This window comes from Quercus lobata, chromosome 2, assembly GCF_001633185.2.
Source record: "Quercus lobata isolate SW786 chromosome 2, ValleyOak3.0 Primary Assembly, whole genome shotgun sequence".
In the NCBI taxonomy this organism is placed as follows: domain Eukaryota; kingdom Viridiplantae; phylum Streptophyta; class Magnoliopsida; order Fagales; family Fagaceae; genus Quercus; species Quercus lobata.
This window is the reverse complement of record NC_044905.1, coordinates 19551854-19578699: the sequence shown is the minus strand read 5'-3', so window position 1 is coordinate 19578699 and position 26846 is coordinate 19551854. Positions and strand designations below refer to the sequence as shown.

General features: G+C 35.1%; 2 protein-coding genes across 3 annotated transcripts; both read right to left on the bottom strand.

The window, feature by feature from the left end:
* Positions 1–3541: 3541 nt before the first annotated feature.
* Positions 3542–7039, bottom strand: LOC115974873 (U-box domain-containing protein 6-like). Of its 2 annotated transcripts, XR_004088028.1 has the most exons (3): positions 6273–7039; positions 4657–5640; positions 3542–3814 (listed from the first exon to the last, which is right to left on the bottom strand). XR_004088028.1 is itself a non-coding variant. In XM_031095415.1 (2 exons), the coding sequence occupies exons 1-2, from the start codon at positions 6830–6832 to the stop codon at positions 4710–4712; spliced, it is 1491 nt and encodes a 496-aa protein (XP_030951275.1). In that variant the 5' UTR covers positions 6833–7039; the 3' UTR covers positions 4490–4709. The 2 variants fall into 2 exon arrangements, 1 of the variants encoding a protein (XP_030951275.1); XM_031095415.1 differs by lacking the exon at positions 3542–3814 and having other exon boundaries at positions 4490–5640.
* A 12613-nt stretch (positions 7040–19652) lies between these two features.
* Positions 19653–24523, bottom strand: LOC115974872 (stromal cell-derived factor 2-like protein). The gene is made up of 6 exons (XM_031095414.1): positions 24090–24523; positions 23220–23360; positions 22349–22489; positions 20448–20497; positions 20234–20363; positions 19653–20052 (listed from the first exon to the last, which is right to left on the bottom strand). The coding sequence occupies exons 1-6, from the start codon at positions 24195–24197 to the stop codon at positions 19969–19971; spliced, it is 654 nt and encodes a 217-aa protein (XP_030951274.1). The 5' UTR covers positions 24198–24523; the 3' UTR covers positions 19653–19968.
* Positions 24524–26846: the final 2323 nt, after the last annotated feature.

Here is a 26846-nt window from a genome sequence, read left to right as displayed (position 1 = left end):
AATTTTTTTTTTTTTATGTAAATGACTAATGCATCATATAAACGATGGAATGGAACTCTTAGTCAATAAAGAATTAAAATATGTTTATAATGTTTCACTTGGCAAAATTAAAAAAAAAAAAAAAAAAGTTTATACATTTTTTTAATAAGTGTTAAACACATCTTTGTAGATTTGTTTTTGGATATGTTGACACATTAATGGAAGCGAATTTTTAAAAGTAAACTTATTATATTAAGTACTATTATATGAATGACAAAAATAACATATTCATTAATTAATTCAATTGAAAAATGACTCTTAAAACTCATATTCCAATCACTTTAAAAATAAAAATTCACCTAATACATTTTTAAACATTTTTTTTAAAAAGAGAGTTTCAACTTATAGCGTCCACTTCTTATAATAATTTTTTATCATCAAACTAAGACACTAATAAGTTTTTGATATAGGTGGGGATTAAACACCAAATCTCTTATTCAACCATCAAAGACTTTACCAGTTGAACTAACTGAAATCCACCATTTTTAAACGTTTTTAAGAAAGAGAAAAAGGAACAATCATATGAATTTAATGTCATTATCATAAATTTAAGAATATATAATAACTCATGTCACAACATGTATTTTTAGAAACATTATATGTTACTTTTTTTATATATAGAGAATAGTAAGCCTAAAGTATCGAGATATTATAAATGTTCTTCTAGTGAACTCTACTTGAGATTTGATATGTCAAGGGATTCTGTTAAAATAAACCGTAGAGTTTACTTATGAATAATTTGTTTGCAAAGGGGGCAGTCTTAGCCCTCCGATGTTTAAGGACCTTAATGACACCGACCAAAACCAACAACTATACTTTGGTCATATATATATAAAAGTTAGCTTCCAAAACAATATCAATTGGCATGAGTTTCCCCCTCCATTCACTTGATGTCTTTGGATCGATTGGCAAGTTTATGGAAAATAAAAAGTCCAACTGACCCATAAACACTTCTAATTTAAGCTAAATAAATTTTTGACAAATCCCAAGTTATCTTAAGATTCTCTCCCATTTATATCCTCCAATTTTATTTTTATTTTTTTTAAATTCCACGTCTCTTATATCTAATTTGAACATCCTTCGTCTTGTCAATATTTAGCTCACCTTGAACATTGATTTTTTCAATTTTATAATTTTGCACGCAATCAAACACATGTATTTGTATAAATAATTTAGGTAAAAACTTAACCAATCTAGGTCCTAATAAGTCACTTTGTCAGTAAGCAAGCATCTCAATTCTCAGCTAACTAATGTACATGGATGTCGGTGCCATCACTTGTTTGCCAATGAAGTTTCTACTTTCTAGGTGAATGTACATTGTGCTATCGAGTATACTACAGACCAAGATCTAAACCTACCTTCGTCATGTTTGAAGTGATTTATTATGAATGTGGGAGAATCACCCACGTTGCTTCAAAATAATATACCAATTTCTTCAGCGAGTTGCTTCAAATACATCTAACATCTTCAAGGTATTTGTGCACGTGCTTGTGCATTGACCACCCAGGGATAGACATGTGTTCCTATTTTTTTAATTTAGGGAAAAACCATAATTTGACAATGTTTTTTTCTGTTTCATTATTTTAGTGAAAAACCATACTTTGACAATGCATTTTTCTGTTTCATTCAAATTGGCAGGCAGGCAAGCTTGAAAAGTGAGAGGATAGAAAATAGGGGGAGGATGGAAACGTGGGAGGATAGAAAAGTTTTTAGTTTTCCTCATTTGTGTTTGGTTGAGAGGGTGGAAAAGTGGAGGGATGAAAAACTTTTTGGTTTGGTTGAAAATAAAGTTTGTATAAATTTACCATCATGTCTCTTTTAAATAAAACAAAAAGTAATACATTATACTTTTTTTTTTTAATTGTGTATAGATGAAAGTGGACATTTCAAAAAATAGCATAAGAAATCATCCAAAAGTGTTTTCTTAAAAAAATAATTAATTTTTTTTTTTTTTAAAGAAGGAAACGAATAAGAACCCACCACATTCTGACAGAACCAAAGAAAGAAAAAAGAATAAAAACAAAAACAAAAAGCCAGCGTTGCCAAAAGAAAGAGCCAAGAACGTTAAAAGAGGTGGGGCAGTTTTGTCCAAATATTTTTTCCGTTTTCACTCCAATTTTCTCTTCAATTTGGAGAGATTGTATTTTGAAGGGAGAGGAGAGAAAACTTGTGGGCACCACCACTTTTCTCTCCCCCTTCCCCTCTCAAACAAACACCCTTCCCACTCATTTTCTCTCATATTTTCCTTTTTTTTTTCATCCTCCATAAAATCCACCCAACCAAACATATCCTTAGATTGGTTGGCCACGAGTCTGGCAAGCTTGGTCTTTTAAATTAGTTGGTCACGAATCTTGTATCTCAACTAGTTGGCATCTCTTGATATTTCCAATGGAAATATTCAAAATTCAAATCTAAGAGGTGCATGATTGTAAGTTACAAATAATAGGAGATGTACAAAATTTGACCAAGAGTTTTATAGCTCATTTGGTTGCCTTCTAGTATTTCTAATAGAAACATTTGAGTCTTATACGTCAACTACTTGGCTAAGAGTCTTGTGTTCGGTTCATTTAAGATTGAAGCTCACCCAGCTGCCACCATAACTCTCATCACTTCCCTTTTTCTCTCAAATCCTTCGAATCTTAAATGATCTTATATATAATTACAAAATCCTGTAATATGTAACTACGTCACCAGTACACACTCATACAAAGTTATTGTGCATACCTACTATCGTTGAAATTCTAGTCCATATTACAAGCAGAGTACAAAATCAAGCGCCATCAGTGGCTACCCGGTCCAACTCAACTTCAAAAGTGGACCACAATGGACAATTATGAAGCTAGATGAATTGTGTTCTGATCTACCCACATCCACGACCATACTTGGTAATAAAGTATATCAATAATTTGGTTGAGAATTGCAAGTAAATGCTTCCAGTAATTCTTATTGCCATTGAGAGAAATAAAGAGTAAACACGGTGCAAAACAGAGTGCTCATAATTAGTACAGAACATAGTACAATCCCATGGAGTAGCCTCTCTTACAAGTTACAACATCTCTCCAACAATAATATTATGAGTTCATAACCACATCCTAGCCCATGGTGCATGTCCTCGATACGTATTAGATTAATGTCCATCTGTTTATTGCACCCATTAACAACTACATTGTATCTTAAATCCTTTGCTGGGGGTCATCTGTAAATCATACATTTAGAGAAACTAACTTTGTTGCCCTTAATATAGCTAAATGGACCACTTTGTGTAACTATGTGGCCCGGGTAGAATATCTATCTCATCCATCCCTGATTTTTGCCTCCATAATCATTTGAGAAATGGAAGTTGCTCTCTTTCTTTTGAAATTTGCCATTTCGTTTTTCTTTAATGAAATGCATTATTAAAAAATAAATAAGATGTGAGATCCCTATACTATAGGAGTTGCAACCAAAATTAAAAACCCAAGGTTGGAAGTGACTGTGATTTTGCATTCTTCTACACCAAGAGTCTCCAATCAAATTCCCTTCTTATTCATGTTTACATATGGAGCAGATGGACCTTAACAAATTTTCTAAGGTAAAAAACTTCATTCCCACAGAATATTTACAACAAAATCGACAACAAATCTCGAGTACATGGCAAAGATAAGATTACAAAATGACTATACCCCACAAAACACCAAGATGTACATATACCTTGTGCGGACAAAATGTGACCTGACTTTTATTTGCATCGAACAGCTCACCACTCTAAATCAAAACAGCTTTACTCCATTAAGATCTGTAATTAGGTAATAGAAAAATAGCTCATTAAACAAGGACAAAGCAAAGCATTGACAATAAATAAGGTAATTAATAGCATTGCTAAATTAATGAAAGAAAACAGAGTTTTAACAGCCCATGTTCTCACTGCACCATCTATAAACATATTCAATTCAACTCTCTAAATCCAAAGATTCCGGACGAAAAATGCAGACCCAGAATTCAAAACCAACAAAGGAAAGATTCCTAAATGGAAAAAAGAATGTGAATGGTCTCTATCTCAAGGCATTAAGAAAATGACCGACACCTTCCCCACCAACATATTTATACATTCATGAATAGTTTAATAGAGAACCAAATGGGCCAACGGCGTAGACATCATTGTACTGATGGTTTGAAAGTGATGCCTTCAATCTTATAGAGAAACTCACAAAAATTATGAATGACTGAAGCACCCTCGGATTTTCCATATTTGCTTTCCATGCCACCCACATGTGACAAGGAAAGATCTATAGAAAGTGGCTTCATAAATTCATAAGGTTGTTGTCTGTGACCGGTACCTTGGCAGGTTTCATATGCAGTTACCATAATTTGAAGCAGTGAAGCTTCTTTATCTCAAATCCAGTGTCACCCATACTCCTTTGTTTGTTTGGTGAAACAGTGTCACACTGTCACCCATTTCAAGCCAAAATAATTCACAGAACAAAATGTATTTCACCCAAATGAAAAATATTCTACTGCAATTATATTATGTGATAAACTTTTATGTAGATTTTGACAAGCAATGGCTACTATTTTAACTCACTATAACAAAGCTACAAAAAGACCAGAAGCCAATGAGGTTATGAAAAGAAGACTAACTTAGGATTTCTTCTCTTCAATCTCTAAATCTCTTCCTTGGCTGCTTCAATGCATCAAAATGGCAAGCTCTTTGAAGTCGAACTAGCCGTGAGGGACTTGAAATGATCTGATGGAACGAAATCTTGAGGCAAATTTGCCCTCTTTACAATTCTCCTCATGTTATTTTGCAGACTCTGTTGGACTAATTGCTTAACTGCTTTCTTCTCATCACTCATCATATCTTCTGCCTCCTCCAAACACTCAATTGGACCCCCATTTGGGTTTGTAGAAGACGATGAAGACCCATAAATAGGAGCAGATATCGCTGCACCCAAATTCCCACCATAATTCTCTGAAACTTGCTTTCCTTTATCCACTCTCAAACAATCTAAGATCCTTGAAGCCCTCTTTTGGGCCAATGTGCTACCCAAAAGCGTTAATTCTAGCAAGGACGATACAACTCCAGCCTCGATCATCGCCTGCCTATCACCATAGGCTTTGTGTGCCATCACCATCAAAATATATGATGCTTTTTCTTGGCAACCCGGTGAATCGTTCCAATTCAAAGCATCAATCAATACTGGAAATGCATCCGGGGCAACACTAATTGCCTTTCGACCTTCCGGGGTTGACACCAAATTGCTAAGAATCGCAAGACCTCTCTCACTTAATTCCATATCCCCAAGTGTTTTCAATAGAAATGGGATCAAATCAGTTTCCAAAATGAACGGAACATTGCACGAGAAGATTGAGAGATTGTAGAGCGCTCGAAGGGCATCTTGCTTGGATTGGGGGCTACTTTGATGGCCTAAATTTTTAAGTGTTTTTACCAAGAATGGGATTGCACCCGATGATCCAATCACTGATTTGTTCAAATCCAATGCACTCAAGCCAAGGAAATTCGCCACTATAGCTTCGGACACTAATGGGTTCGGAGCATTTGGAGATTCTATAAGCTTTAACATGTTGTGAACAGCACCAGCTTTCACAATGGCCGCTTTGTTCCTACAAAAGCACCAAAACAATTAGACCCCCCCTCCAAAAAAATAAATAAATAAATAAACGCGATTAATATAGCAATTAAAGTGAATACTAAACAAAATATATTCTAAAACAATAACAAGCAAACAATTAGGTAACAGTAATACACGTTACACCAAACTTTTCAATACATTACAGTTTCAAAAAAAAAAAAAAAAATGAGGAACTGTTATACTAGTTGCCAAAAAGACATAAATAAACTGAATTAGAAAAGGAAAAAAAAAAAGTCACATTTTTAAGAAACAAAATAAAAGTACTACTAACTACTAAAAGTGGAATAAATTAAATTAAGCCCAAAACACCCATTAAATAACGAAAACGACTTCTCCTTCACAAAAATAGCACAAAATTAGACACCACAATAGAGCGTTAATGCGTGAAAACGACCGAAACCGCCAACCGTGACTTTGAAAAAGTAAGAGATAACCGCGATCAAAATTAATTAATATCTCGATGATGCTAGTTAATAATTATTATAAATAAAAATGTATTAATATTTAATACATGGTTTTTTGTTATTAAAAAACAAATAAAAATAAAATTAGTATCGGATTCGTAACCGAAACTTTGGGAACCGGAAAAGAGAGAAAACTCACGCGTCGTTGCCGATTCCGAGATTGAGAAGCGCGTAGAGCGAAGCGATCTGAGATTCGGCGTCGTTTTCGTGATGATCGAGCATTCCGACGAGCGGAGGGATCGCTCCGAGCATGGCGAGAGTGGCTCTGGCTTCCGAGTCTTCCTTGGCGCGAAGCCTCACATTGCTGGCGGCGGCTTTTCGTTTCGCTGAATCCTCGCCTTGCAGTTCCTTAGCTACGAGCTTCAGCTCCTCCAGGGCCTCCACTTTCTTCTTCGTCTCCGCCTCAGTGTCTGTCTCCGACGAGGAACACTCCGGCATGTTGAGAAGATCGGAGAGCTTCTCCGACTTGGCCTTCTTCGGCTTCTCCGGCAGCTTCGAGGGTTTCGAGACCGATCTGGTGTCTGCGACGAAATCGCTCTTGGGCCGGTGGCGGGAACCGCCGCCGCAGCTCATGGCGTTGAAGAGTTTGCGGCGGAATGCGGAGCCGGAGAACGAGGTCCATATGCGAGAGTGGCCGGCGGCGGTGGTGGGGCTGTCGAGGACTAGAGATCCGACGTCGTTTCTGTGACACTTCGCCATTCAGTCCGATGACGTGTGAGCCGAACTACATTGCACACAGAGAGGGAAACAGTGGAGAGGAAATGAGTGTGAATACTAAATTCTGATAGATTTTTGTTTTGTTTTTCTATGATGAGAGAGAGAGAGAGCGAGAATGTGAGTTGTTGTTTGTTTTGTTGTATTTTAATTGAGTTATTGGGTGTACTATTTTATAGTGTTGATAAACAAAGAAGAAGTGAAGGAAGAGTGAGTGGAGTGACTGTGACGGTAAGGCTTTGTTTGTGTCCCTAGTTTGTACAGTTAATAAGTCGTAGTTGTTGTGTTGTGTTCTTACTTGTGGGGATGTGTTTCCGTATAAACAACAGTCAAATTTTGTTTTCTTTTCTTAAAAATAAACAGTAATCTTATAATATTCTCATAAAATAGTTAGTTTTTTTATAATAAAAAAAAAATTGTGAACTAGTAAATAAAAATATTTTCTAACATTCTATTAAAAAAAATTAAAGAAAAATATTGATAATGTTTTTCGAGTTCAATCTTAGCATAGCATTGTTTTATAAATTTTAGCCAAATTTTTAAGTAGGAAATCATTTTTTTTTAGTTACCCACAATTTTTTAATACAACCTATAAGAACGTACACTTCTTTCTCTTATAAATCTAAATAAAAATTTTATCATAAATTATTTTTATTTTATTTAGTAGTGAATAAAGAGAAAGGAGAGAAAAAATAAAAATGAGAAGAAAAGTTCTACATTTTCTCTAAACTTGTTGAGCACTAGTTTAAATAAATTTTTGCACAAATTTGAATAATGTTGAAGAGTTCAATGTGAGATTTTTTTTTTAGTGAGTCTTAGCTACAAACTACAATATACAATATATTTTAAAGAGTCAAATAGTAATATTCAACTCACTTGTCTCATTTGCTATCTTCATAACAAATTAAAAAAATAAAAAATAAAAGAGAGAGAACAAAACAATAAAAATATATAATGATAAGTTAAAAATAATCAAACACATATATACGTTATTAAAGGTGACCAGGTGGGGGAAAATAATAAAAAAAAGTAGAGTAAAAAAGGCTTTACAAAGAAAGACGAGCTTGCAAAAGAAGCCAAGCCAATGTCGTTGTATAACCTTTTCTTTTCTTTTTTTGGGTGTTTGAAGCATAGGGAAGTGTGTCAATGTGATTTGTAGTAGAGTGTATAGTGCTGACACCGTCGTTACTGCACTCCTTTCCGATTCATTCATTCATTCTATGCCATCCAGCTAATTTTGACACGTGTTAATCAAAGAAGCTTCGCGCGGGACCCAGATGTTCCTCCGTCAATAAGGCAATCTGTGGGGTCATCTAATAAGTCTGATTTGAGGGTGCATGAGAATACGGTAGACATGGGAGTAAAGCGTACAATGCCAGCCTATATGGTTGGGTTGGTGATCTATAAAAGTGTATATGGAAAAGTGTGCATGTACTCTAACTTTAATGGAGATCGATGGGGTACCCAAGGAGCGTTTCTTCTTCTTTCTCTCTGATTTGGCAAAGCTGAGTTCTTCCATCACAGAGAATCTTGTACAGATTTTGACGGTTTTGACCTAGTGTGCGATTGGGTTAGAAAAAAATATATATATATATATTTTTCATATTATTTTTATTTTTATTTATAAATCTCATTATACATTTTAGTTCTATTCATAAATTTATTGTATTATGTTAACTAATTTTTACTTTTATTTACAGTATTTTTTGTAATAATTTTTTAGTTTTTATAAAATAGGCGCTATCCAAACACACTCTAATTTGTATATTTGTGAAAGGAGAATTCTAGTATTACAAACAATCACACAACTTAAGTCACACGATGAGTTATAAATGGTAAAGAAAAAATGGTGAATTTATGTGAGTCTACAACTCTATCACTCACAACTTGTCACATTGTGAATTGTGGCAAAAGTTATGTGATGGTTTGTGGTCCTAGCATTGCTCATGTGTCAATGTATGATAGGATTACATCAATTTTTTTTTTTTTTTTAAGAACTCTTCTTTTATTACATCACTTATATATGAGATGGTGGGACTATCATCAGTACTTATAAAATTAATCTAATCACAACTTGATACGTGCGCTAATTGTGGTAAAATATGTATAAGCACGTATGTCTCTAGACTTCTTAGAGGGAAGCTTTCATCTCATGTTCTAGAAATAACACGCTATGGATATGGAATTATAAATATAGAGTCAATCTTAAACACGTGTCCAAATTGTGTAGTATTGGATTCAATCATCCGAGCCAAATCCCTACAGTTTATACCATTATCACAAAATTATTTAAAAATCTAATTTGACTTTGTTCACAATAAATGATTTCATGGAGGGGTTATATGCTATATTATAGAGTATTTGGTTGATTTAATAATCGTTTAGAAACTTAAGGTGCAACCATAATTTTATAATTCACTTATGTTAATAATAACTCTAGATTTATCATGAGATGATAAAAGGCGTAAGGCACATTAGAGCTAGCGTTTTTATTTTCCTTTGGTCCCATCTCAAGCTATATTCTAAAAACCCACTTGGGTTGGCCCAATAACTAATCCTAGCACTACACCTAAAAAAGGATTAGTGAGTTAAGAAAACCGAAACATCTCATTTTATAGACGTTTAAGAGAGCAGAAAATTTCTCCCCCTCTAAACATAACTAATTCAAGAGAGAAGAAAATAAAATGAGGCATGTTTTGTAGTAAAATATTTTCAAATGTAAAATATTTTACATGTAAAACCCCAGCCACACACAAACCTACATTAGAAACTCAGCCACCCATGAACTCATATCGGCACTGTGTCACGATGGGTGGCAGGTCAGCAAGGGAGTAACAACCAAAAACTCAGCCACTCACAAACCCACTTCATTGGTAGCATCGACAATGGTGGATGGTGTCGATGGATGATGGGTCATCTCATGTGGAGATGGGAGAGAGAGAGAGAGAGAGAGAGAGAGCTGAGAGGATATGTCATATGTGGGAGAGAGATAAAATGTGTAAAATGCTTTACGCTTAATTCAAACGTAAAACATTTTACGTGTTGTTGACTTAAGTTTTACAGTTTGACCGTAAAATATCTTACCGTTAACCACTTTTTACAATAAAACAAATATGAAAAATGCGTAAAATATTTTTACAGTGAAACAAAAAGAACAGTGGTTAATCCCAATTATAATTTTTCCCACTAGGACTTCCTTATCACTTGTTGTTGTAGGAGTTCCTTGTCAAAACTTAAAGGCTTTTTGTGAGAGTAAAAGTCAAAAGCTTAAAATAGTAAAATCATTTTTGCTATACAAACTCCTTTCAATTGCGTGCACGGTGCATCTTAACTTTAACTCCATAAGAAAAGTCAAAGCTTTCTTATCACAAGCATTCACCTCTTTTGGAGTTTGGGTTCTACTGAACAGTTTTGAAATCATTAACCATTATCATTCTGATTTTACACCTGTTGGTGCTAATAATTGGTCATATGTGATCGAAGTTGCTTATACAATATTTGTGACCCAAAAAAAATTCCAAATTTTCTCGTGACTCTCATAACCAAACTAAAGCTATTATTTATTTTTGACTTTAGGTGATAATTGGCATGCAATAATGGTGTTTAGAAATGAAACAATCTAATCCACCAATCTGTACTCCTTTTTGAATTTTCTCAAAGAAAACAACCAACATATGTGATATTAATGTCAACAAGCAAAAGCAATCACATAATATGGGATTGAGACATGAAAATAGTAGATAATCACGTGATAAGATTTGACGGCAAATAAATAAAATGTGTACAAACTAGTACAAATTTAAGGAAACATCACAGAAATTCATTTTCACTTTATATTTTCTGCAATAGTCACAGATAGTCGTATTGAATATGATACATTCTCTTTTAGAATAAGAATAAGGGCCGTGAAGCAGGTAGATGGGGATTTTGATTATGTTAGTTGTTACTATTATCGTTTGTGGTTGTCCCATTCTTAGGGCAGGTAAAGTCAATTAAAAGCATTAAAGTACATGATTAAATTCTCCGTTGGCTCTCTATATGTTGAAATATGTGTCTTTTTTTTTTTTCTTTTTCTTTTTTTTATTGAGTTCAAATATGTCTCTTGAGACATGCTAACTATGAATTTCAATTTTGGAATAAATATGACCAATGATAACGTATCTGTAACGTGTACTTTGGGACATTAGGAATTTGGGAGAAAGCAGACACCATGGTTAGGTTTTTTTTTTTTTTTTTTTTGAAAAAAAAAAGGTATATATATACATATATTTTTTTTTAATTTTCTCTTGAAGTTGGAGTAAATCAGTCATTCTACAAGGTGATTATGAAAGCATTGATGAAGCCAAAAACTTCATTGGCTTGGTACTTTGATCCAAGATGTCAAGACTACATAGTTATGAATTTTGTTATGCTCCCCCAAAACAACAAAAATTTTCCATTTCAATTAGTTAACCAGTATAAATTATCACGCTATTCTATCTTATTCTAAATTCCAGCCCATTTCACTCAATTCCACCCATTTCGGTCCGTTCAACTAAATTTTACTATGTATGGTGATTTTGGCCGATATGTAAATGAATCATTTTTTTTTTCCTAAACCTTTTTTTTTATTACTTCACTCACATATAACATTTTATTATTATTTTTATTTAGCAATGTGTTTTCTTTTTTCTTTTTACTTTACTCACACGTGACATGTTTTTCTTTCTTCATTAATATATTTTTTTTATTTACTTATATATGAAATGTTATATATTTATTTTGTGTAATGATGATATTAATAATGTGCATTATTTGATTTTGAATTAATAATTTGATATGGTATAATGTCATATGACCTAGACTTAGGTATATAAATTTTGTTTATATATTGAAATAATTTGTTTAAATGGACAAATCGAAGTGGTGTTCAAAACGGTATTTAGAATTAGGGACGGAACTACCTTGGGGTTGAGGAGGGCCATGGCTCCCCCCCCCCCCCCCCCCCCCCCCCCCCTCCCCCTCCCAACCTTTGAAAAAAATTCCCTAGTATATATATTAGCATAAAAAATATACTTTTGGCTCTAAAATTAATATACTTGGCCCCCCTCTCCCAAAAAATTTACAAGCTAACCCATGAAACCAAAAATGAAAAAAATTATCAATTCATCCCTTGTTTGGTTGTCACAAGAATATCAAGAAAAATATTTAGCTAAACATTTGGACAATTTACAAATCCAGACAACAAGGAAAATCTACAAAACAATTCACATATTCAGATAATTAAAAAAGAAAAAAATCTTTGGACATGGTCTAAGTAAAAAAAAAAAAAAAATTATAACAAAAAAATTATAAATCATAGCTGTAAGGACACGATTCGTAACGAACCGTAACAGTGTTGGGTTCGCACGTAAAAAGACCCAAACAATGTCATTTGTAGAGCGTGGGTTTGAAAGGCTAGGCCTTGGTCACCAGGCAATGTGTTTTTCGTGATATCCATACATGGTTAAGTCGTCTTCGCTCTAGGAGTCTTTCTCCTGGAGGCAGGCTAGGAGGCTCTGGTTTTTGGCCATTTTTCCCAGCCCCTTCTATGAATTGTTTACTTTTCCTTTTATACTAGCCTGTGTTTTTTTTCTTTTGTCCACGTGTAGGATCGACATTCCAAGACTGATACTTGCCCCATCAGCCCATACCCAGAGTGGTTGGGGGTGGTTGTAAAAACTGGGGAGCATGGCTCTGCCAGGTGCAGAGTATTGAATGGTAGTAAGGGCAGCTTTCCCTGGTCGTTATACTTTCCAGCATACCCCTTTCTATTGGCACAGATATTTTAGATTTTTTCCCAGGTTGCTTCTATACCATTTTTGCCCTTTCTTCTTGTGAGATCTCGGACATGCCGAGGACTGAATCGTCCTCGGCTGTGTCCCAAGGCTATGTCGTACTTGTATTGCCGAGCCTGGGCCATCACCTTCCTCGGCTTGGGCCTTTGGACCCCAACGAATAAATGGGCCTGGCCCACGAATTATTGGGCCCCACAATAGTCCCTCAAAACCCTGTTGTCCAACCTCTTGGTTGGAGATGAGGGTTTTGGTAATACCAAGCCTTTATAATAGCTTGTTTAACTCAGCCCTTTATTAATGTTAGCGTCTCTTCATCTGCCCAGAAAATGTACCGGTCTACGAGACATTCCTCTGGATTCATTCACAACGCGTTCATGCCGTTTGGCTATCCAAAACGTGCCTTTAATAGTTTCCCTTTACGAGACCATTCAATTTTAATGGTTATTGATGGTATGGGGAAGTGGAGCGGGCATATTCTTGTTTACAGATTTTCTTGGAAATCTGAACATATTAAATACCTTCCGTTTCGCCCCTCATATAAAAAGAAAAAGCAAGAGGTTATTTTCTCCTGTACATGAACCCTTTTAATCCCCCTGAAAGCTGAAACCCTTAGACTCCTCCAGAGTCTACTTTTACCCGCTGGTTATGTTTTAATTTGTAATTCGTTCAAAATAGGAGCAAGTAATGAAGGAACCATTCCCTTCTCAGAAATTCCATATTCTTATGAAGTTAAAGATGGCTCGGTCGGGGTAGGGATGGCAGAGACTCAAGATACTTCTCACCCTCCTTTCAGCCAAAATCTGAAGCAGGGGCTCGTCGCGTCAAACTTTTGGCGCGACTGAGCTGGGGTCACCCATTATCAGTACCAGCCGCTCTCTTATAAGCATAACTAACATGGCACCAGCGTGTTAGGAGTCAGGACTGACGCAGGGACTAAGTGTCCCTGCTTCTTCCTCTCTTCCTTCACTGGTGCCTCCTTTTACCTGTCTTTCTTCTTCTTTCCACCGCCAGATCCATCCTGGCGTTTTTCCTTCTTCCTCTTCTTCTCCTCCTTCTTTCTCTTCATCTCCTCCATCTTCTTCTGAAGAAGGTCTTCCTCTCAATATGGGCGCTACTAGGGCAGAGTTTGGAAGGATTTCGGAGACAAGTTTAAAAAGATATCGGACCGTTTATTTGCTACATTGTTGTTGTTTTCCTTTTATTATTTTTGCAATCCACATTTTGTATAGGCTTGCTTAAGCCCTTATTTGTACGTTGTAATACCTCCTTATATTAATAAAAGTTGTTTATTGTTCTATTTCACATGTTCTATCTCTTTATTTCCAAAATGATTACGCCGTGAATAGACATACAATCTTGTAAATTCTTTTTATTTTTACACTTTGACCGACGTCTAGGACCGACATCCTAGTTAATAAAAAAGATCTTGCTCTATGTTTATAGAATCTATCCGACTTAATAATACTAAATCGAATAAGTGATACTTAGGGCTGAAACCCCTATTAGGAAGAAAAAGAAAGGACATTATGATGAGCTTATTGAGTCGGCCTGGCACAATATCGCCGACCTTAGAGTGCAATACTTAGGGCTAAAATCCCTTATCAAGGAAAAAGGCGCTATTATGAACTTACGAGTGCTGTTCGGCACAATAATACAGACTTGAACTAATGACACTTAGGGTCAAAAACTTTTGCTAAGGAAAAAATATTATCATGAATTTAATAAAGTTGCTTGGCACAACACTGCCAACCTGTGAAAACAACACTTACCCCAAAATAACCGAGATGACAACTGAATGCTAGGTGCGGTGCAGGAGATAATCATCCGAAGACATATAACCCGGAAATGAACAGCCCCTCCAGGTTGCTGAGTAATAGGGTGTTTTACCATCTTCCTAACAACTTTAATAAACTTTAACCTTTTATGGTATTTGAGCCGAGGATTGAGCAACTTAGAATCTTTATTCAGTAGCCGACCTTACCATAGGTTTGAGTCCGAGAACCATACAATACCTTAATTCTATCCAAAACTCAGTTTTCTCATCCAAGTAGTTGGTTTCCCCATAGGTTTGAGTCCGAGGACCATACAATACCTTGGTTCTATCCAAAACTCAGTTTTCTCATCCAAGTAGTTGGTTTCCCCATAGGTTTGAGTCCGAGGACCATACAATACCTTGGTTCTGTCCAAAACTCAGTTTTCTCATCCAAGTAATTGGTTTCCCCATAGGTTTGAGTCTGAGGACCATACAATACCTTGGTTCTGTTCAAAACTCAGTTTTCTCATCCAAGTAGTTGGTTTCCCTATAGGTTTGAGTCCGAGGACCATACAATACCTTGGTTCTGTCCAAAACTCAGTTTTCACATCTAAGTAGTTGGTTTCCCCATAGGTTTGAGTCCGAGGACCATACAATATCTTGGTTCTGTCCAAAACTCAGTTTTCTCATCCAAGTAGTTGGTTTCCCCATAGGTTTGAGTCCGAGGACCCAATAGAGGTACCGAGGACCATACAATACCTTGGTTCTGTCCAAAACTCAGTTTTCTCATCCAAGTAGTTGGTTTCCCCATAGGTTTGAGTCCGAGGACCATACAATACCTTGGTTCTGTCCAAAACTCAGTTTTCTCATCCAATAGTTGGTTTCTCCATAGGTTTGAGTCCGAGGACCATACAATACCTTGGTTCTGTCCAAAACTCAGTTTTCTCATCCAAGTAGTTGGTTTCCCCATAAGTTTGAGTCCGAGGACCATACAATACCTTGGTTCTGTCCAAAACTCAGTTTTCTCATCCAGTAGTTGGTTTCTCCATAGGTTTGAGTCCGAGGACCATACAATACATTGGTTCTGTCCAAAACTCAGTTTTCACATCTAAGTAGTTGATTTCCCCATAGGTTTGAGTCTAAGGACCATACAATACCTTGGTTGTCACAAGAATATCAAGAAAAATATTTAGCTAAACATTTGGACAATTTACAAATCCAGACAATAAGGAAAATCTACAAAACAATTCACATATTCAGATAATTAAAAAAAAAAAAAAAAAATCTTTGGACATGGTCTAAGTAAAAAAAAATTATAACAAAAAAATTATAAATCATAACTGTAAGGACACGATTTGTAACGAACCATAATAATGTTGGGTTCGCACGTAAAAAGGCCCAAACAATGTCATTTGTAGAGCGTGGGTTTGAAAAGCTAGGCCTTGGTCACCAGGCTGTGGGTTTTTCGTGATATCTATACATGGTTAAGTCGTCTTCGCCCTAGGAGTCTTTCTCCTGGAGGTGGGCTGGGAGGCTCTGGTTTTTGGCCATTTTTCCCAGCCCCTTCTATGAATTGTTTACTTTTCCTTTTATACTGGCCTGTGTTTTTTTTCCTTCGTCCACGTGTAAGATCGACATTCCAAGACTGATACTTGTCCCATCAGCCCATACCCAGAGTGGTTGGGGGTGGTTGTAAAAACTGGGGAGCATGGCTCTGCTAGGTGCAGAGTATTGAATGGCAGTAAGGGCAGCTTTCCCTGGTCGTTACACTTTCCAGCATACCCCTTTCTATTGGCACAGATATTTTAGATTTTTTCCCAAGTTGCTTCTATACCATTTTTGCCCTTTCTTCTTGTGAGATCTCGGACATGCCGAGGACTGAATCGTCCTCGGCTGTGTCCCAAGGCTATGTCGTACTTGTATTGCCAAGCCTGGGCCATCACCTTCCTCGACTTGGGCCTTTGGACCCCAACGAATAAATGGGCCTGGCCCACGAATTATTGGGCCCCACAATAGCAAAAAAAAATCACAAAAACCCAATAATCTTTACCCAATTTCTACCTCTCATTTGAGAGCTCTTTGTCCCTCTCAAACAACTCCACTCCATAGTCATAGAGACAACTTCTATTCTGTTAATTACTCCATCCACACACTAATTAATGTCACCAACAACTTGGATCAATTGGTGTCTTTAAATTAATCCATGAAAAAAATTTATTTTATTTAAAGAGCAGTAGCTCTTTAACACAACCCGTGGTTTTTTTTTTTTTGATGATAGAATTTTATTAATTTTTAATATTTTATTAACTTTGGGACACACTTGGAATGCATGCATAAATGTAATACACGTGTGAAACAACAACAATCTACTGTTTTGTGCCTTACCTAAACTGCCACCAAAGCATGTGTGTGATTAGTTTATTGGTAATAAACTTTGTGCCTTAACTAAATTAATGTAGTGATGGGAAAGTTTTATTATTTACATAGTTGAAAACTCAAAGTTACCATTCATTATCATGTTATTGTTTAACAGGTCTCTTTTTCTTTTCCTTTTTTACTCCTTTTTCAAAATGGAAATTTTTTAAAGGAAAGATCTCATATATTTATGTTACCTCAACCTTAACCAAGTAATTATTAAAAAAAAAAAATCCTTAACCAAGACACCAATAATTGTCTCAACATTTTTTTTTCCTTAATATTAGTGCATGATGTTGATTAACCATTATTTTAGTTGTTTTATTAAAGTAATACTAGACATGTATTTGAACTTTTAACTATAGTTTTTTTTTTTTTTAGAATATTTTATGTGTTACGAAGTTATTAGGTATAGAATTATGTGAAAAGAATAAATAGATTTTTTTTTAAATTATAATGTGGATAGAATAAAGAATTGGTCTAACATTAATCAGACCTTGAAAATATCAAGACATGCCAATTAACTTACAAAACTCTTGATTATAAATATCTATTATTGATTTTTAAAAAACGAAAAAATTAAAAAAATTAATGCTAATAATGCATCACTGTCAACCTTTAGTATTAATATTCCAACTTTTTAAAAATTTTAAACAAAGAACTTTGGCCCCCTAAGTTTGAATCCTGGTTCCGTCCTTGTTTAGAATATTCCCAAGATTATTTAAAAATCATTTAGATGGTTGAATTTTATTTATGCTAGACATAATGGGAACAAAGGAGCTCATAATTTGGCTAGACATGCAAATATCCTTGATTTTCTTTTGTGAGCATGGTTAGGGTTTTTATTTTATTTTTATTTTTTTTTGGTCGGTTCAGTTAAAAAATATAAGAGCCCATATATCTCCAGACCGGAACCCATGTGCTAGACGTATTTACCTTTTATTTATTTATTATTATATATAAAAAGCAAACAGCATGGTTAGTGTTCTTTAGCGCAATGAAGAAAGTAGAAGGAAGCAGAATTTTTTAAAACACAAATGTGGAACTGATTCTTTGAGCCATAACGTTAACGGCAACAATAATTTTTGTATAATATCAGAGCAGACTGCAGCCCGTTTACAGGGTTTCGTATATTTATTATGAGATACATACAACCCATGTTTGTTGGTGTCAGTAAAGATGTTTCCTTGTTAGCAAAAGGAAGTTGAATTTTCACGCCTACTGTAGAATTGTAGGTGTTTATTTATTTCATTCGACAACAAGAACCAGGGCCATGTTTCTTGGTCTCACCTTCGTTATAATTTCAGTTCAGTTTACATTATCTATATTGAACAGTGCAAATTTTAGCTTCATCCAGGTTTCAGATGTCCACTTTATGGCCTGTTTGGGAGAAGGGAGGAATAAGGTGGAGTGAAGGGGAGTAGAGTAGTGTTGGCTACAAATAAGCTAATTTTGTGCTAAATCTACTCTCTCTCCCTCCCCCTCAATCCAAACGGACCATTAGTTAGGAAACTTGTAACCTTCTATTCCAAATATGATGAAAATGTAAATACTGAATATTATTATCAAAATAAACACTTACAGAAGATAGTGGTAGAAACAAATATTTCTAAGCAAGAAAGAAGCAAGAATGCAAGAGTAGATAGTTGGGGAAGTAAGGAAGAATATAAAAGTTAAAAAATTAAGCTCTGAATTACAAATGAAGAGAAGCAGGCTTTTTATAGGCAGAAACAAACATTATTTGAATAGTGGAGAACAAAAAGAATCATGGATGAATATATATATTCAAACCAAAGTTTTGACAACATTTTATAAAAAAAATATTAAAACATGATATGATTGTCTCATTGTTAATTATGTCAATACCATTTTTTAGGTACATAATTAGGCAATTGTCACCCAACCATCTCTCAGTCAATATTGGATCTTGTATAATGAGTGTATGCAAACATCAAATTTATAAGCATTTAGAGTTAACATGTATGAATTCCACATTTAAAAGGACGTTTGCATACATATGTAGCATAAGATATTTTTTACTAGTACTCAATTGTATACATTTGTTTTTACTATTTTTATAGCAGAAAAGAGTAACTCAATTTTGTACATTTGTTTTTATTATTTTTATGGCAAAAAATCACCCTTTTTGTATGTGTCATGAAGGCATTTAGTGAGTCCTATATCAACTATTTTTGAAGTGAATCTTGAGTATAAGCGATTACAAGGAGTCCCAGTTGCAACTTAATAAATTCTTTTGGTATATAAACGTAAATCTAATTAGTCTCAATTGTGAAACTACTAATTTGGTCTTAGAATTACCAAGCCAACTTCAATTAATGCATTTTGTCATTCAAACTTAAGGTTTCAAATTCTATCTACCGCTGTAACAAGTTAGAATTTTGAAGACAGAGGATTAGTGCCCTCTGTCATTCAAACTAAGGTTTCAAATTCAAATGATCCCTATCACAAGTTATGGCTTGTAAGGCATACGGTTAAATCTGATTCAGTCTATCCGGTAAAAAAAAGTAAAAAATTAACAAGTGCTTAAGGCATTGATTTAGAAAATATTTATAAAAACTTTTTATGAAAAAAGAAAGAATGGATTATTTTGACAGTTTTTATATTACCCATAAAAGTTATATCAAGACTTTCCTATAATTGTCCATGAACAAATGCCTAACGGCACCATGGATCCATCAAAAAATACTTATCAGCAAATTAACCCGTCATAGTGGGCCAGGCAGCAGCTAATAACTCGTGTTGGGGTCACCAAGGGTGGACAGAAAGCTGCCAATCTGCAACAAATTTTAAGCTGAAAGGAAGAATGAAGAGTAATCCATTGGGCCCGTTAACACCACTCTACACTCATAAAAGGTACAAGGAAAGTAAAGTCCACAATAGGTGATATGGTTACCTTTTACATCTTTTGCAGAGATATAAAAGCCCGCACAAAATGCAATAATAACAAATATCAGAGGAACATTATACTATTATTAAGACATAACATGTATCTTCTTTCGTTTAGTTAACAATCTACAGCAGCTATCACGATAACAGGTACCAGCCACCACCAAATCCAAAACCCATGTACCTGATTTTACTAATTAATAATGCATGGTGAAGAGACTAAAGTTCTACTACTTGCTTTCTGCAACTGGAAGGTATGCGCCTTCGGCTGCTAACCAGACATTGTCAGCACGCTTTTCTCGGACACCACAGACCTGTACAGGCACATGGATTGTCAATGGATAAAATTCAATTGAATAGCATAGTTCGAGAATTGTAAATGGGTATATGAACCCTGAGCAATAACGGAAACAGCAAATCTTTTAAGCTAACAAAATAATTCTGATTACTATTAATTGCCCAAAAAAGAAGAAGGAAGCAATTCCCTGTTCTCACCTCTTGCTGTCCTCCAGCAATGCGGGAGTATTTCTTGTCATGACTATGAAGGTAGCCACCAGTGTCCACATGTTGAAGCCGAATCCTTTGATCCTGCTTCCAAATCTTCCCACTCCCTTCAATCGTCAGCCTATGAAATATGCCACCAATATGGATCATCAATCATAAAGAAAATTCAGTCAGGTATGTTCATAAAAATCATTCTGGGACTCACCTCCAAAAATCACCAGTGTCAGATTCAGATTCTCCCCCGAAACAGCTCACCTGCACTCAGCAGTACAACTTACATTAACAAATCTGAAAGTCACATTTCAGATTCAAATGACAGCTTCTCTCTATATTAGAACAAGGTGGATGGTGAGGTTGTGGAATTAAGTTCCATCGCGAGTCCATTGTAACATACCAATTTAAAAAAAATGTAATTCAGTTTCAATAGTTATACCAGGCTAATAAGGGTTATCATTATGTTTTGGGGCAAAAGTTGAATCCCAGAATGTGCAGAGCCGTGATTAGTGCTTATATTAATCGAACAGTCATTTATAGAAAATCACTTTGAAATGAATTCTCCAACTAAAAGCTGTTCAATAAAGTCTAGGAACACAATAATTTTCATAACTTTTTTTCACAATTTTGATGACATGGCCTATTGTGATTGGTGCATAAAGTAGTGCTAGTGATGGACCCAGGTGAAAGTAATGTTGCACCAATTATAACAAATCATGTCAACAGTTGGGAAAAAATTTGTGAAAAATGTTATGTTCCTAGCATTACTCAAACTGATTTGGCAAGTAATAATATCTAGAAACTCACTTCAAGACAAAATATCACTTGGCTAAAATAATAAAAGAAGGCTATATTTAGAGAGGAAATTTCTCGAAAAACAACCCAAGAATATCCAACAAGAAGATACATATAAAAAAATAAATGAATATCCAACAAGAAGATGAAAATGGCCAGGGGAACACACTAAAATTGTAAGCACAGCCATGAGAAGGCAAATGAGTTGACAAAATAATTTGCAATATAAACTAACAGTGCATGAAGAAATTATACATTCCTAACTTTTATCTGACATATGGAACCTAGTCCAGAAATAGGCAATTTGCAAGAACTGAACCAGGAGAGAGCATCCTAAACAAATGTAAGATAAAACGAAGGTGCCTTGATTCAGGGTAGAGACCAAGTTGAGAGGCATAAAGCAGGAAGGATTGTTTAGAGTTTCAATAACTCATTCCAGAACAGGATGCTATGCCACAAACTGTATAACTAATTTGGCAGCATCAGCTCTTTCTAATGACAATAGGAAAGTCTTAAGCATTCAAGAAACACAGCTGAGGAGCAATATGCTCATAAATTGTGTATAACTGAAACAAGGAAGTTGAGGTACCAATTAAAGGGTTATAAATTTTTTAACAATGCCTGCATGGGGCAGCTAGAGCAATGGAGTAGGAGATTTTTCCACATCACCATAATTTTGATTATGCAAAGAGAAGACTGGAATTTCAATTAGAAATTTTGGTTTTATACAAAAGGAGTCGAACAACTGCACAAACAAATAGGGTTTGAGGAAAGTTGTGCATATATCTAAGAAAGTAATACTTCGTGAAAAATTTTCACCTTCCATTTTTACCTAAAGTCTACATTCAGGTGCATGCCACGCAAACCTTTCTTCTCCACTCCCCCCCCCCCACCTTTTATTTGATAGACATTTTAGATTTCTTTTTCTTTTCTTTTTTAATCGGTTTAGACACTCAGATGTAAAACCAATTAAAGTTCAGTACACTGTTCAATTTAAAACCATAGATCTAGAGCAAATAAGTAAACCATGAAACCTCATCGATTACAAAATTGAATTAGTTTCCCAACATGAGTACATATCATGAAAGCCCATGGCCAAGAGTGACAAAGTAGAAGCCCCTTTGTGAAGCCCTTATTATTTATACATTAGGTTAGGCCAATTGCGCATAATATGAAACAAGATTTCTCAATCTCCAAAACCCCCCCCCCCCCCCCAAAAAAAAAAAGAAAGAAAGAAATCCAAAGTCAAATTCCATGTGATTTCTGCATTAAGTAAGGCTATAAATACATGACAAACAATAAAGGGCCTATACTAACCTCTAGGTTGCCAGATATTGGAGATGCGTGCAAATGGCTGTGCAGCCATTTTCTGGTCCTCATGTGTTGCAACCTGATGATTGTCCCACTTTTGATGGTGTCACCTTGTTTGGCAGATGTTCCAGGCTCAGGTCTAACAATCTGCATATAAAAAAAATTTAATGTCCATATTCTAAACCTTCCCTGGCACATAAAATAAGGGTTACTTTATTGCCCATGTATGTCAGACAACACTTACCTAACCAACATTTTTTCACCTTCACTGATATTTAGTTGCAGATACCTATCTACCCAAACTTAATCACATATATCTATATACTCTTTGTTGCAACAAATTCAGCTCAAAAATGCAAAACAAAGCTTTCTTAGTTGTACATATGAGGAAAAAGATATGTGGTGAAGTATTAATATCAGCCCACGTACGCACTTTTGGTGTCAAATAATCGTATACAGTTCTTTATTTCATATAATTTTTTAGGGCCACTAAACCAGCCTAGCCCCTATATAATCTACAAATTGTTTGGTTTAAAATTTTAAAAGTTTTTCAAAAAAACACCATATAATATCCTTTAAACCCAGGTAGTATAATCAATAGATTTTCCTGTGAGAATGGTTAAATTAAAGGTTTTTTTTTATGACTTAGGAGAATTTCACTTAGATTAGTTGTACATCACAAAGCATATTGTACAACAAACCTCATTGTAAATCAAACTCCTACGGGCAACTAACCACACTTGCCAAGACCAGTTACCAGGTAATCCAGGGGCTTTTCACCCCTGACGGGCTAAGCAGTTAACGACTAAATTAAAGATGCAAAAATTAAAGGAAATGAAAACACAGAGAGAGAGAGAGAGAGAGAGAGAGGTGATACCCAGTAGCTATTGGCATCATCAACATTGGGAAATCCAGTAACTGATTGTTGGCCACTACCAGAACCGTATGGCACATCATGAGAATGCAGCCGAAACTTGGACCTCTCATGCATCAGCTTAAGAACTGATCCATAAGTAATCTGCCCAATCAAAAATAAAAAAACTCTCAGTGCAAAAAAAATTGGCTCCCACTCAGTGGAGATACTTGTGCTCGTTAGATAGGTTTATTTGTTTCCGTGGATCATTTATAACAACAACACAAAGTATTAAACCATTTTCCTATAGTTTACAACAACACAAAGTATTGAACCATTTTCTTATAAGCAAAATTTTAGTAGTTTATAACATCACCACAAAGTATTTGAACCATTTTCTTTTAAGCATAAATCTAATAGTTTATAACAACAACACAAAATAGCTGGATCATTGATAATGACACAAATTCTTGTACTTGCTAGGTTTTATTTGTTTCCATGGATCATTTATAACAACAACACAATGAATTTGAACCTTTTTCTAATAGGCACATTACATGTTAACCAATCAATTTCAACTTTGTTTGCAAAAATTGCCTCTCATCAAAAAACAGAAAAACACATAAAAAAATTTCGAAAAATTACAAATTAATTTACTAATTCTCTCAAAACACCCAAACAAAAATGAGGAAAAAAAACAAGCTAATTTTGATGATTCAACTCGCATAAACCTAATTTCGAACGAACTGTCAATTCCTTTATCATTTTATTTCTCGTTAACCAAACAGAGGGCTTTATAATTCGTTTCTTTTCCCACACTTTCCCAGCAACCAAACAAAACGATTCAAGCATTTCTCACATATAAATTAAAAGGATGAGAAACACAGATCAAACCTCGACGCCTTCAGAGGAAGAAGAGGCGGTGGCGTAGGAGGCATAGCCGTCCTCAGAATCGAGGCCGAGGAAGAGGAAAAGAGCGAGAGCGAAGAATCCGAGAGCCATTAGGAAGAGTAACCCAATGAACCAGTTCTGCTGCCAGAAAGGGTAATCGACTTCAGACTGCGACGACGCCCTTCGTATGCGTTCCGAAGAAATAGTAGCGGAAGATGAAGATGAAGAAGAGGCGGCCTTTCTTCGCGTGGGACCTGAGGAAGCCACGGTTCGTTTCGACGAACTATCCCGAGCGAGCGCTCTCTCTCTCTCTCTCTCTCTCTCTCTCTCGGTAATGTAATGTTATGCGATGTGATCTCTGGAGATTATTTGGGTCGTTCTTTCTCTTCTGTTTCCACGAGAGGCATGGGTTGAAGAAGAGCTTTTGGGGCATTGACTGGAAAGAAGGAACTTCAGGGACACGTTCAGTGACGTGCTTTTAACGAATGGGGAGCCTACACGTGGATTTTTATGATGACGTGGATGGAAGTGATTGCATGTGTGTGTAATACAAGGGTGAGTGAAACGAAAAGCCTGCCCCTTTCTTTACTCCAGCAACTCTGGAAATTTTGGTCCACGAGTAATTATAATTATTATGTAATAAATCATTCTAATTTTAACATCCAACCAATGGTCGTGTAATTGTACTCCGAGAATATTTAATAACTTTCCTTTACTTGAGCAACATATAAGTCATTCTTTCATTTTCGGCTACTACTGCTCTCATTCTTCTTAAATCTTGTAGCAATTAGCAAATAAAAATATTGGGCTAAGGATTGGGTCGACTGCATTGCACTAATTTGAACAATGACATGTATCCACTGTTGGATGTGTGTTATTATTTTAAGAAGGATCCGATGCTGGACACTTGACCTAAATTAAATCCAAAAGGTAGAAAGGTATTCTCCTTTGTATGATTTACTATTAAAGTCACTAAGTTATGATTATTGATTCTTAAAGTTTGAAATAATTTTATTCTCAAAAAAAAAAAGTTTGGAATAATTTTCATTTTTATCTTTTATTTTTGAGAATTTTCAGTTTGTTCCATCAAATCTTTATTCTGTTTTCATAATGATTATTTCGTCAATGCACTTGACTAATACAGGCATCAAGAGACAAAACAGAAACTACTCGTTTTATACTTTTATTGGCACTTAATAGTTACATTAGTCATAAAGATAGATGAAATGACTGTTTTTGAAAATAGAATGAAGCTTGGCGTGCCAAAATGGAAAATCTAAACCTTAGGTAATCAATTTGAAAATAACCCCAACTATGGTCAAAACTCAAAAGTGTAATTTGGCCGATTTTTTGTTCCCAACTAAATCAACCAAAGATTCGAGTTTTGTTAAAGAGATGAAAAGTTTGTGCTTATTTACTTAATAAAGTTTTGGTTAAAAAAAAAAAAGTTTCCGTTAGTTTTGACATGTTTTCATTTGTGACTATATACTTTCGATTTTTTTCACTTCATTCTATTAACTTTTATTTTGTATTCAATGCGAACCTTTTGTCTACATCCATTAACATGTTGCCCCTAAGCCCATAAACAAAGTAGGTTTGATTTTAATTTTGTTTGCATCCAAAAATTTTTAAAAATTATATATATATATATATATTAGTTTGTTAAAATTTTGTACTAAAAACGAATCAAATATTAAAATCACCACAATTTATAAGGTAACATAGCGAAATGTGAATGACAAATTTGCCATCAAATGACAACACAACATTTCAAAACCTTAACAAAATTGCCCTTGTCCTTAATCAAAAACTCTACCGCATAATGTCATCATAATTGTAAGTGATAGGCTCTGTAATATATGTCCATGTATATGTTGGGATGGGGGCCCAATCTGAAAACATCTATTAGTCGAAAGATAGTTAAACGTTGTCATGTAAGTCCGCATTAGTAAATGAAGACATGGGGTCTGGTTATGGGGGCCCAAGAAGGTGATTCGAGGAGGAAGGTCTCCTCGGCTAAGCAAAGCAGAGGTCAGAAGGTGTGGTCTGCCATCTAGAGCAACGTTCTAGGAGATTCTATTGATAAGGATTCACATCATGGAAATATGGGACAAAGGGGAGCTATGAAATATCTAAGAGAAAACTGCTACCACCGCATTAAATGCTCTGTAACTAACTCTCTGGCCGCATTAATGAGGAAGTGATACCTGAACAATCATTTTCAGCTTTACAACTACTCCCAAATACTTCAAGAAGGTGCTGATGGGACAAAAATCAATACCAGCGATTTAATCTACATGTGGAGGGTGGAGATGAAAGAAAGAAGATAGTATAAAATAGAAAAAAACACCATGAGGGAGTGGGATCGGAGAATTAAGAGAAAAACACTGTAGCAACAAAAACTGTGCCTGTAATCAAATTCAAGTGATATACACAAGAATTAATCTTCTCGGATTATGCCGATGACGATTCTCTTTGGATAAAACCAATCTGTCTTTACTTTATTGTCATCTTGATCCATTATAATTATTACCCAACTCATTAGAGCCTAGTTTTCCAACCTATTCTCTACAAATTCATTATATTGGGTTCTTTGGGTCTAGATCCTTTTACCTTTTAGGCTTAGGAACCAAATTGTGACCCTACAATAATAATAATGGATTCCATCCTCATGAGAGAGAGAGAGAGAGAGAGTTACAAGGGATAAATGGTTCAACTAGGAAATTATTTCATATATTAAAAAGTTATTTGAAATAATAT

Coding starts and splice junctions, on each gene's coding strand:
- LOC115974873 (XM_031095415.1), bottom strand. CDS start 6,832: ATGGCGAAGTGTCACAGAAACGACGTCGGATCTCTAGTCCTCGACAGC. Junction 5,641..6,272: donor CTCGGAATCGGCAACGACGC/GTGAGTTTTCTC, acceptor GTGCTTTTGTAG/GAACAAAGCGGCCATTGTGA.
- LOC115974872 (XM_031095414.1), bottom strand. CDS start 24,197: ATGGCTCTCGGATTCTTCGCTCTCGCTCTTTTCCTCTTCCTCGGCCTC. Junction 22,490..23,219: donor ATGATGCCAATAGCTACTGG/GTATCACCTCTC, acceptor TTTTATATGCAG/ATTGTTAGACCTGAGCCTGG. Junction 20,498..22,348: donor CAATATCTGGCAACCTAGAG/GTTAGTATAGGC, acceptor TGCTGAGTGCAG/GTGAGCTGTTTCGGGGGAGA.